Source organism: Pseudonaja textilis, chromosome Z (assembly GCF_049901715.1).
Source record: "Pseudonaja textilis isolate UNSWEBS1 chromosome Z, rPseTex1.2, whole genome shotgun sequence".
NCBI lineage: Eukaryota > Metazoa > Chordata > Lepidosauria > Squamata > Elapidae > Pseudonaja > Pseudonaja textilis.
In genome coordinates, this window is record NC_142008.1 from 50,959,268 (window position 1) to 50,971,292 (window position 12,025).

The 12,025-nt window shown below is 42.4% G+C and overlaps 1 protein-coding gene across 5 annotated transcripts in view; it reads right to left on the bottom strand.

The window, feature by feature from the left end:
- Window positions 1–12,025, bottom strand: part of TOPAZ1 (testis and ovary specific TOPAZ 1) — an 85,263-nt gene that overhangs the window by 48,355 nt on the left and 24,883 nt on the right. For 3 of the 5 annotated variants that reach the window (XM_087917755.1, XM_087917753.1, XM_087917756.1), the window contains exons 3-4: window positions 8,516–8,601; window positions 1,477–1,593 (exon numbers count right to left, since the gene is read on the bottom strand). The exons of the other annotated variants lie outside the window; for them this stretch is intronic. In XM_087917755.1, the coding sequence (XP_087773881.1) occupies window positions 1,477–1,593; window positions 8,516–8,601 (203 nt within the window). The remainder of the gene's footprint in view (window positions 1–1,476; window positions 1,594–8,515; window positions 8,602–12,025) is intronic. 5 annotated transcript variants of the gene reach the window in all.

Below are 12,025 nucleotides of genomic sequence, written 5' to 3' on the forward strand. Positions count from 1 at the left end.
ATCATCAATAATAATTACAGCTAATCAGAAATATGTTAAATCAAGTACACCCTAATAATTTGGATATAACCAAAATGATTAAGTATGAAAATTTATTAGACCTACAAGGAAAGTTAAAAACACGACAAGAATTACAAGAACGAGGATTTATAATTGATCAGTGGGTGTACCTTCAAATTCATAGTAAATACAAACAAGACATTAAAGAATTTGGAATCTACAATAAATTACAGACTCTAGACAAAATTCTATTAGGACCAAGTAAAAAAAATATATCTAAATTTTACAAATATTTATTAGAAACAGAACTGGAACAAGAAATTGTCAAGGGAAATATGATTGCGTGGAGCAGAAATGTGGGTCGGAGCATTACCCTAGCAGAATGGGAAAAGGTCTGGAACAGGAACATTAAGATCACGAAATCAGCAGCTTATAAAGAAAACTTATATAAAATGTTTTATAGATGGCACCTGCCTCCTTCGAGATTGGCCAAGATGAACCCCAACACGAGCCCCAAGTGTTGGAAATGTCAAAACATAGAAGGTACCTTCTTCCACATGTGGTGGTCATGCAAGGAAACCCAGAAGTATTGGCAAAAATTAGGCACTGGCTAGAGGAAATAACCATGGAACAGATTGAGTACAAACCGAGTCCTTCCTTCTAGGAATTTTTGATAAACGAATATCCAAAAATCAAAGTATATTACAATCCATATCTTAACCGCTGCCAGACTGGCATTTGCCCAGTGCTGGAAACTACCTTCCATCCCCACTGAACTTATGGTCATTCAGAAAATTTTACAATGTGCAGAAATGGACAATCTAACCCAAGCATTAAAAAATAAAGAATCTTCAATTTATTCTAGCAATTGGAATCCTTTGTATATTTGGCTTAATCAAAGATAGTTCACCGCTAAGAAGACTAAGGCTGACGATAGCTTTGAAGAAGAAAAGACCTTACTGACAGTTACAAAATATGGTTTTATTATAATTGTCTTTCCTACCCTTGTTTTCCCCACTTTTCCCCCTTCTCTTCCCTTTCCCTCTTTCCTCTCTCAAACTTTCCTTTCTTTCCCTCTTGGCTTACGCCAAGACTGGTGCCTCTTTGTTGTATATAATTTATAGCTGTGTTGTTGTCTTTTTTTTTAAAAAGTAAAATTAATAAAGTTTATTTAAAAAAAAAAAGAAATATGTTAAATCAAAGCTGAACTTTATTTGATTCTTTTTATTCTAATTTGTTTTACTTTTACTGTAGGCCACACTTACTGCATGCAGCAAATACTGAACTTTATATTTTACTGAAATCTATTCATTTTTATCATACACTTTTGCAAATCAACAAATATCTAATGAACTTAAAGATTCAATAATCATATCAATGACTTCTTAAAAGGCAAACACTTATGGTGATTTTGATGATTACTTTTATGGTTGAAAGTTAGCAAAACATTTTATACTGACATGGGACATGTTTTACCTTATCATCTCTTGATATAAGAACATGCGACAGCCAGCAGTTTGGTTTATTACAGCCATGCAATGAATTGAAATGGTATCTGCAGTATCCACGAGGTAAAGTCAATCCTAAATTAGTCTGCAAAATTATTTAAAGAAAGATAAAGCATTTTTGTTTTCAGATTCATTTAAAACCAAAGTGGAAGAAGGTCAAAGAGTAAGATTTCTCTGGCATATACTTTTTGAAATCAAAGCTTGTAAGTCTGGAGTGTCTGAAAAACTGGCTGAAAAATGGGCTGAAAACGAGCCAAAAAATGGGCCAAAAATGACCTGAAAACGGCCAGCAGAGTGCTGCAGGAGGCATCCATCCCAACCCCCAGCTGGCCTGCGGAGGAGAACTACAATGCTGATCCAACCCTCAAAGAAATCCAGTTTGACATCCTTGTTGTAAGTAACAATAAGAATGTTAAACTTATTATATTATTTTTCTTTTCTATAATGGAAGCAATGTAGTAAAATGAGTTGGGAAAAAAAAAGAAATGAAATCTACCTCTCAATTCAGGAATTTATCTATAATACAATTTATTTGAAGACGATATCAAGACAGTATATAAACTTATTTCTATTACAACTCAAAATTTTAAGATCTTTCCCCTCTAAATTCTGATAATGAATATCATCAAGCTAAATTAGTAGGATAACCAATGCAGCAGAAGCAATTATATTAACTTTTTTCTTCCTAAAAATGGAGGTGAGTATTCTTATATGTTACTGTGAACTGGTGGCACAAAACCTATGGGCTAAAAGTAGCTTTTTTCAAATAATTTTTAAGAAGACAAAGATACATGTATCCTGACTTATAACTAGTTGTTTAGCAACCATTCAAAATTATGACTTATTGGAACAAGCAAGTTCCAACAGTCACTGCCAGTCATGTGACTGAATTTCAGATACTCAGCAACACAGCTAGATTTACAGCTGTTTGCAGTGTCTTGCAATGATGTGACTGCATTTTATGATGTTTTTGACAAAATGAAAAGGTTTTTAGAAAAACCACATCATAATGAACAATGGGCTTATTTAATGACTGCCATGTTTAATGATCACCACAAAAAAGAGAATAAAATCCAGTCAGTCATGTAATTCACCCAATTTATGACCATCACAACATATGTCCGTAATGGGTAGACTCTATTATGGTTGTATGTTGAGGACTACCTATATTCAGCTTGCAATGATGCACAATCACTCCAAGTATTACGTAGCTGCCTTATAAATCTCAATTAAAGAAATAATGTTTATAAACATAACACACATAGCAGTTTTTCTCATATGCCTTGACAGTCAGATACAGTAGACAAAAACCTCTAATGCACAGTGTGAAATATCTGGATAACATGAAATTGGTCATATTTTCTCATGATTGACGAGAAGACAAATAGGAAAACGATAACAATGTTGATGGTATACTAATAAACATTGAGCGCAATCCCTAGTGAAGCTATACCTTGATGTGGTTGTGTGGCTTGTGCGCTCTGAGAAAGATGAGTTATACCCACTTGTTGTCAAGCAGTTTAACAACATATTGCAAGAAGGTGAAATTGAAGAGTGGCCAACATCTGGCAAAAGCTACCTAATAATGAACTATCCAGGAAAGGAGCAGCACCAGGTAAACTACAAGTCAATTATCAGCTTGCCAATGATTTTCAAATGCAATCCAACGCCTCTATTTGAAAATAAGCTCTTTCCATCCAAGCAGAAAGGAAACCACTCAAGACAACAGAGGAACAAAAGATCAACTCCTAATTGACAAGATTCTGGAAAACTGCAAGTATGAATGTACTTGAAGGTAGCATGGATTGATTACAAGAAGGCATTCGATTTCCTGCCACATAATTGGATAATCAATATAAATTATAAATAAGAAGAAATAAGGGGATCAATATAAATATCAGAAATTTTGGGCAAAGATTAATGGCACAATGAAAGACATGGTTATTGGTCAATGCTAGTAGATTGATAGAAGCTAAGAACAAGTGATGATGACCACTTTGTTATTGCACTGATTCCTCTCTCAACAATACTGAATAATTGGGTCATGGTTATCAAACATTAAAAACATCTGCCAGACTATTCACCTCCTTTATATGAACAAAGTTGTATGGAAAAACATCGTCTGAAATAGCACTGCTCAACACTGTCTGTGTATACTGCAAGGGAGTTTAGACTGGACAAATGTGTCATGTTCACCAGTAAACAGAGAAAATATTGAAAGATGCTCTATGGCAGGGGTCTCAGGGGTTTGCAACCTTTAACATTCAAAGAGCCACTTGAGCCCATTTCCCACAGAAAACAAAACACTGGGAGCCACAAAACCTGGGTGGGATAGCCAACTCGATATCATTCACTCCCACACAGTCACATGCCTACCCAGGTTTTGTGGCTCGTTTTTCTTTTCTATGGGAAATAAGTATCTCCCCCACTCTCTCCCTCCCATCTCTTTCTCCCTCCTTCCCTCTCTGTCTTATCTTTCTCTCACCTGTATTTCTTTTTCTCTATATCTCCCTATCTCCCTCTCCCTCTTTTCTTTCTCTGTATCAGGCTACAGAACTTTTTCCGATTCAATTTACAAGAATGAACTTCTGAAAACCAAATGTATCAAAAGGAATCCTTTATTGAGATGAGACAATTCATGTAGGAGTTCAAAGCAGCGCCTGAGGTCCCTCAGGCATACAGGGATAAGGGAGTTTAGAACCCCTCCCCTTATCTTGATGTGTATTTAGGGAAACAAAAGCCACTATGTTAATTCCCCCCAAGCCATTCTGTAGAAATGATCTTTTTCACAGTTTCCCAGGGCATACCTAATTTCCCCCCATCCCCTTTTTAAAATGAACTTTTCCAGAGATTCCCAGGACACATCTCACTGTGGAATTTTTATGATCTTCTTATCTCCTGGCTGTGCCTCTCAGAGGTGATGGGTTCTGGCCATCTGGGTTTTCTCCCTCCATTGTATCATGTGTGGCTTATACAAATTTGATATAAGATTAAATATATTCAGATTACATCAAGAAAGGATTTCTTTATCCGTCTCCCCCACTTTTCTTTTTCCACTGAAGAAATGATAGATACACAGATCTGGCACTCTCCCTCATCTCTTTCCCTTCTTCTGTCTCTCCTTTCTCGTTCTCTCAACTTTCACTTTTTCTATCTCCCTCTCATCCCCCTCTCTCCCTCATCTCTCTCTCTGCCTCTCTCTTTCCCTCACTCTTTGCCTCCCTTCTTCCCTCCCACTCCCCACCTCCATTTCCCAACCCATACACCCAGGAATAACTGTAAAGAAATTCTACTATGTTCTCGTTCTCTGTCTCTGGAAAAATACAAAATAAACATTGCATTGCAAAAGGAGTGACTGTCAGGATGTTACATCACAGCACCACAAGGTTGCTGCCTTACTGCAGATCACCGCACACACTTCAGAGAAGCATCATCCCAAGCAGCAGCACACTCATACAGGCATGCATATTCATCCAGCAAAGTGGATGGATCAGTCCAAAGTGGCTGGAAAATATAGTTCCTGGGCACCCCCAAAGATGCTTGGCAGGCAAAGAATGGGATGTAATTCCCCCATCCCCAATTACCAAGGCAGTGTCGGCTGAATCCTTGCAAAACTGGGCACGGCAGAGAGAGGAGAGCAGACAGAGTTGAATCGAGCTGAATGTGTCTCCCTCTGTCTCCCTCTCACTGCCTGACTGGAGGGAAAGGGCAGGCGGCTACTTCCGACTTTGATGGTGCTGGACGTACAACTTGCTCTCCACCCCTAGAGACAGAGAGATAGAGAGAGATAGTGAGAGAAAAAGAGTTGCCAGGGGCGAGTGGGACAGGGTCGCATTGTGTTGTAATGGGCTCCAGGAGGGGATCCAGTCTCCCCCATTGTGAAGCATATGTCAAATCGGGGACTGGACCCCCTTCTCTTCCTGGAGCCCATTACAACACAATGCGAGAGAGGGAGAGAGCGAAAGAAAGAGGTGCTGCGAGAGCAGCAGGCAGGCCATGGAGGGGTACTGGGTCTTCCCCCCACCCCAATCAAAGGAAAGCCAGCAGGGCTTTTCCTCCTATCCTTCCCCCTGCTCTCTTCCCCTCCACTCAATCATACTTTGGGATAGAGGAATGCATGCTGGAAACACGTGTTGGGGCAACATCAGAGTGCATCTTTTGATCCTCCAGTGCTCATCCACAACCCTTAGTGCTTCTCCAGGCCCAGCTTGCTGTGGGGGAGGGAAGCAGCCCAGATGCCTCTGCTGCCTCCCCTTCATGGCCCCAGCCATTGCTGCCCGGAAAAGGCACAGGCAACAGAAAGTGAACAAAAACATAGCTCTCGCTGCATCTGGAGGTGCCAAACAGCGTCCCACTGTAAGAGCCGGGCCACGCCTCTCTGACATCCAACTTGCCAATGGGGATGCTTCTGCCAGGCCATCTCCCCCTCCTACTGGGTTGTTGTGCTCGGTGTTAGGCAGGGGAGGGGAACGCTTCCTCATGCCGCCTCCTTCTTTCTCTTGGCTCCGACAACAAGGGAGGAGGAAGGCCAGGCTTGGGGGATGGCCCCCACCCTGCAATATCTGCCTCTGCCATTCGCTTCCAGCCTCTTTGCTGGTGGCAACAGCAAATGTACTGCGACAAAGGCGGAATGCTGTTGCCGCGCAAAGGCAAGTGCAGGGGTGCTTGGTTCCCACATTTAAGGCTCTGGCCGTGCCATTGCCGCGACAGGGAGCTACAGCAGAGGGCCCAAAGAGCCACATGCGGCTCCAGAGCTGCAGGTTGCCGACCTTCGCTCTATGGAAATAATATTGAGAACTGAATGAAGACCGTCACTACAAATATCTGGGCATCCTTCAACATAAAGCACACTGAAGTCAAGAAAAAGGTTAAAAATAAATATATCAAGAGAGTGAAGAAGTCCAAACTCAGTGGAGGGAATACCATCAAGCAAATTAATCCCTGGACAAATCCAGTCATTAGCTACACAGCCGGAACAGTGGATTGGATTCAAGCAGAACCAAAAACCCTAGATAGAAGACTATAAAATAATGAAAATGAATCATGCCCTTCATCCACAGAAAAATGTTGACAGACTCTATTTACCAAGACAAATAGGTGGGGCTGGAATATTGCAAGTATATCAGATAGTTGAAGAAGAAAAAAGGGCATTGGAAGAATATCTGAAGGATGGAGAAGATGCACTGAAGCTATAACACAGGAAGATCTACTAAGTACTGGCTTACAAGAAAAACCAAACAAAATAAAGAGGCATGGGAAGACAAAGCAGTACATGGCCTGTATATTAAAAAAAATAGCAAAATAGATAATAACAAGACTTAGCAATAGCTAAGAGCAGGAGAGTTGAAGGAAGAGACATTGTGTTATGACCCATGGTTGGTGCGCAAGCAACATGTGCTAAGTGGACACTGACAACTTTTATTCAACCACCAACCCCCACCATCCCCACAATCCAGCAATTCCCAGTCTATTCTCTAAGGTCTCTGCCCCCAGGTTACCCAAGAGCAAACTTGGGGAGTATGCAACAGAGCTGGAGGATGAGGTTAGATGGCGTGGGCTGAGAGGGCAAGGGCTGTGTGTGACATCTCCCCCACTCCACCACTTGCCTGGTGGGAGAGCCATGCAACCAGGGGTAGGATTCAAATTTTTAACAACCGGTTCTGTGGGTGTGGCTTAGGTGGTAGGTGTGGCTTGGTGGTCATGTGACTGGGTTGACATAGCTTGGTGGTCATGTTACTGGCTGGGTGTGGCCAACTCAATATTATTCACATTGAAGCATGCATCTCCTTGCCTGACCTCTCATGACTGTGGGGATGCTGCAACAGTTGTAAGTGTGAAAAATAGTCATAAGTCACTTTTTTCAGTGCCATTACTTTGAATAGTCACTCCACACAAGCCAAGTACTAGCAAAGGAGGGGGAAAAAACTGCAGAGACGTTCCTGAGACAGGAAGTCTAGTCTTGGCCAGAATGTAATAAGGGTTAACGGAGAGGCAGTTTCTGTAAGCAACAGCTGAATGTTTCCTTCCTGCCTTCCTTACTGGGTTAGGCCAGTAATTTCTTCTAACAACTGGTTCTCCAAACTGCTTAGAATGTTAATAACTGGTTCTAGTGAATAGGTGCGAATTGGTAGAATCTCACCCCTGCATGCAATTCAGCCTACCAGATGTGACACGGGGATGCCTGTCCCATCATAGCCACAGGCAAGCAAAGATAGGTGGCTGCGTGGTGCATCCGGCAGGCTGCGCAGTGCATATGCCTCCTCCACCCCTGTGCCTCTGCCTGTTGCTGGTGCCACCATGAGGCGAGGCAAGCGGTGGGGCAAGGGTGGCGCCATGTCACAGTCCCTGCCCTCTCAGTCCCTGCCATCCAACCTTGTCCTCCAGCTTTGCTGGCACACCGAGCAAACGAAGACTGGACGAGTTGCATGCCTCCCCCATGCCTCTGCCACTGCCTGCTTCTTGGAGGAACTTTCCTGTGCTTTGTGGGCTGCACAGTCCCAGAGTGCCAGGCTGCCATTACTTCCAGACACTGTTGGCCCCCACGCATGTTCTCGCTGCCTCCTATGCTGGCTATGTTTCTCTTGATGATGCTCTTAAGTAGGGCTTATTTTGGGGGTAGGGCTTATATTGCGAGCAGCATGGGAAATCATGCCAGGGTTAAATTTCTGGATAGGTCATATTTTTGTGGAAATACAATAATTTATTATATGCTCTTTTTTCCACCATGGTGTTAAATCAGAAAGATGTTATATCACTTAGAACCCTTTGTGACCCTACTCTCCTGTCTTTCCCTATCTTTATGAGAAAAAAAAACTTATTGGCGATTAACATTTGGAGTGGCAATCATTGTGAGATCTTTCTAGGCAAACTTTTCAGAAGTTAATACACTATTGCATAAATATAAATTATTTATGTTTGTTCTTAGAGATATTGACAAACTGAATATATTTAAACAAATAAATAGGACTTAATTTAAGGTTATAAAAACTTGTAGTACCGAAACTTACCTCTGGATGTTTTTCTCTTTTCCAAGTTTTATAACTAATAGTAGTTGATAAGGGCAAAGGAGGATATTTCCTTGGGAATCTGAAATCTAAAGTTGAAGATAAGAATACTGCTTATGTAAAAATATATTAAGCAATACTTAAACTACTTTCTTTAGATATATATTATATATATATATATATATATATATATATATATATATATATATATATATATATATATATATATATATATATGTTTTCTGAGGTTCTCGGGTATTTGTATGTGGATCTTTGGTTGTTCGGGTTTTCTCCCGCGTAAGATTCGAAGTATCTAGGCAACGTTTCGATGAAGTCTCATTCATCATCTTCAGGCTTCTGTCTCCGGCTCTGTGCTTCTCAGAGTAATGGAGATTGCAGCTGCTTCCTCCTTTAACTGCCAGTGGGGTGGGACTTGATTGGGTGGGGGCTTGGCTGTGTTCTGATTGGGTGGGGGTGTGTTCTCATTGGTAGGGGTTTGGCTTTGTTCTGATTGGTTGGGGGTTAGCCGTGTTCTGATTGGTTGGAGGCGTGTTCTGTTCAGGTGGGGGCTTGGTTGTGCTCAGGTTAGTCTTAGTTGCTGGGGGATTTGAGCTGGAGAGTTGTGATCTTGCTGTTTGGCTTCTAGTTCGTGGTCCTGCTGCATCTTCATAGTGGGTGTCGGTTTGCTTCATGTATGGCTCAGAGGGGTTTGAAGTGGGTAGTGATGCAGCTGCAGTGCAGCTTCTGGTCCATGGTCGTTTCTCATCGTCTGAGTGGGTGTGAGTCTGTTTTCTACATGGAAGTGTGGTGGTGGCATCTTGTGTGGCTCTCATGGGTGTGGGTCTGGTGTCCTTCTTCATGTTAGGTACTCGTCTGTTCATGAGGGCGGGTTTCCAAATGACTGGAAGGCGGGAGGTGTCATCTCGTTTGTTCATGCTGTGTGGGCGTTTTTCTATCTCTATGGCTTCTCTGATTATTCTGCTGTTGAAGTGTTCGGTTTTGGCGATGGTTCTGGTATTTTTAAAATCAATTTCATGTCCTGTGGCTTTGAGGTGTTGGACCAGGGAAGAGGTCGTTTCTTCTTTTTTTGATTGAGTTCTTATGTTCTTCAATGCGTGCACTTATTCTTCTGTTAGTTTGTCCAATGTATGTGGTAGGGCAGGCAGTGCAGGGGATTTCGTATACTCCTTGGTTTTCTAATTCGATTTTGTCTTTGGGGTTTCTTAGGATGGTGGATATTTTTCTGTTTGTGCAGAATGCTGTTTTGATGTTGTGTTTTTGGAGGATCTTGCTAATTTTGTCTGTAGTGCCTTTTATATATGGGAGGAGGGCTTTGCCATTTTCCTGTTCTCTGTCTTGGATTTTGGTTGGGGTTTCTTTTTGGATTAGGTGGGTAATCTTCTTTCTTTGGACTCCATTGGCTGTAAGTACGTTGGTGAGAGTGTGTAGTTCGGTTTTTTGGTGTTGTTCATCGGCTAAGCATTTTGTTCTGGAGATGAGTGTCTTGGCTACGGAATTGATCTCTACTATCATCTGTAAATCTGTATCCCCTTCCTTTCAAAAAAGCAAAATGCTCCTTTTAAAGGACATACATTCCTTTACACATAGTAAAGTAGCAATTGGACTTTACCATTTATCAAAAATACTTTATATTTTAGACACCTTTTCAATGTCAGCTACCCAGAGCAAAAGGGGGTCTGGCAATCTATAAATTGCATCAATCAATCAATCTTACAGCCTTCTTTATTGTTGTTTCCAAGGTGGTTTTACTGGCTAGTTATGCATCTTAATTCCACCAACAACATCTGTGATATGAACTATTATTAAGCAGGTGAAACTGATGAGCTAAGTGCAATCAAAGTAAAGTTATAGCTGTACTGTTATCCACTGTCTGTTTTTTTCATATTTCATAATTGCAATGGTTTGTACGTGGAGGTTGCCTTCAAAATTAATTTAGTTTCAAATGTTTCAATTTTATTTATCTAATGGATTTATATTGCCCATGATGACTCAAGGTGGCTTACAAGGTGTAAAACCACATTTAAAACAGTATAACTATTAAAAAGAATCAAATAATATAATAAAATCACTCCCAACCTCCCACTCCAGCGACAGCAGATCACACAAGCCATTTAATGGGTTCCATCCTGTTCTGGGTTCCCCAAACCCGCTGGCAGAACCAGGTCTTCAGTGCATTCCAGAAGAGAATTAGAGTGGGGGCCATTCTAATCTCTGGGGGAATTATGTTCCAGAGAGAGGGAGCCACCACAGAGAAGCGCTTCTTCTGGGTCCCACCAGGTATATCTCCCTTGGGGATGGGACCCGCAACATTCCCTGCCTTCCCGTTCTGATGGGTCGGATAGATGTAACCGGCAAGAGACGGTCGCTCAGATAACCTGGTCCCAAGCCAACAAGAGGTTTAAAGGTGACAACTAGCACCTTGAATTGCACTTGGAAGCAAACTGGCAGCCAATGCAGCTCCCGCAGGAGAGGTGATACATATGCACACCAGGGTCTGCACAAAACAGGGCATTTTGCACCAATTGAAGCCTCTGGATGCTCTTTAAGGGCAGCCCCATGTAGAGTGCATTGCAATAGTCAAGACGGGAAGTGACTAAGGTATGAGTGACTATGAGTAGGGATTGTTGGTCCAGGAAAGAGCATAACTCGCGCACAAACCACAGTTGTGCAAAGGCCCTCCTGGCCACAACCATCACCTGCTCTTTAAGCAGGAGATGTGAGTCCAGGAGAACTCCCAGATTATGCACAGGGTCTGTTTGGGGTAGTGCCACCCCAGCCAGGACCAAAGATGGCAATTCTCCCTGAGCCAACAAATCCCAGAGCCACTAAGTCTTGCCAGGGTTTAGTTTCAACCTGTTGCTCCCCATCCAGCCCTTAACAGCCTCTACGCACTGCAAGAGGGAGGACACAGCATCACTTAACTCACCACGGGCCGAGACATATAGCTGAGTATCATCAGCATATTGGTGATACCTCAGTCCATGGTGACGGATGATCTCACCCAAAGGCTTCATATGAACGTTGAACAGGAGTGGAGAAAGTATCGAATTCTGCGGCACCCGGCAAAGCAGTGGGTGAGGACTGGATCTCTCCCCTCATATCAACACTGTGAGCGGCCGCTGAGGAAGGAAGTGAACCACAAGGCCTCCCACTCCCATCCCAATGCCGCTCTAAGAGAAAACCATGGTCAATGGTATTGAAAGCCAGCTCCTGCCAGAGATCATCCAAAAGTGTGAACAATGCCATTTCTGTCCCAAACTCAGGCCTGAATTTTGAATGGTAGGGGTCGAGATAATCCATTTCATCCAGAAACCTCTGGAGCTGCAGTGCAACCATCTTCTTAACAACCTTCCCCCAAAAGGGGAGATTAGAGACAGGTCGGAAATTATCCAACCGGGTGGAGTCCAGCGATGGCTTCTTAAGAAGAGGGTGGACCACTCCCTACCCTCTCCTGTAGGGAAGCATTAATCACTGCCAGATTCCACCCACCTG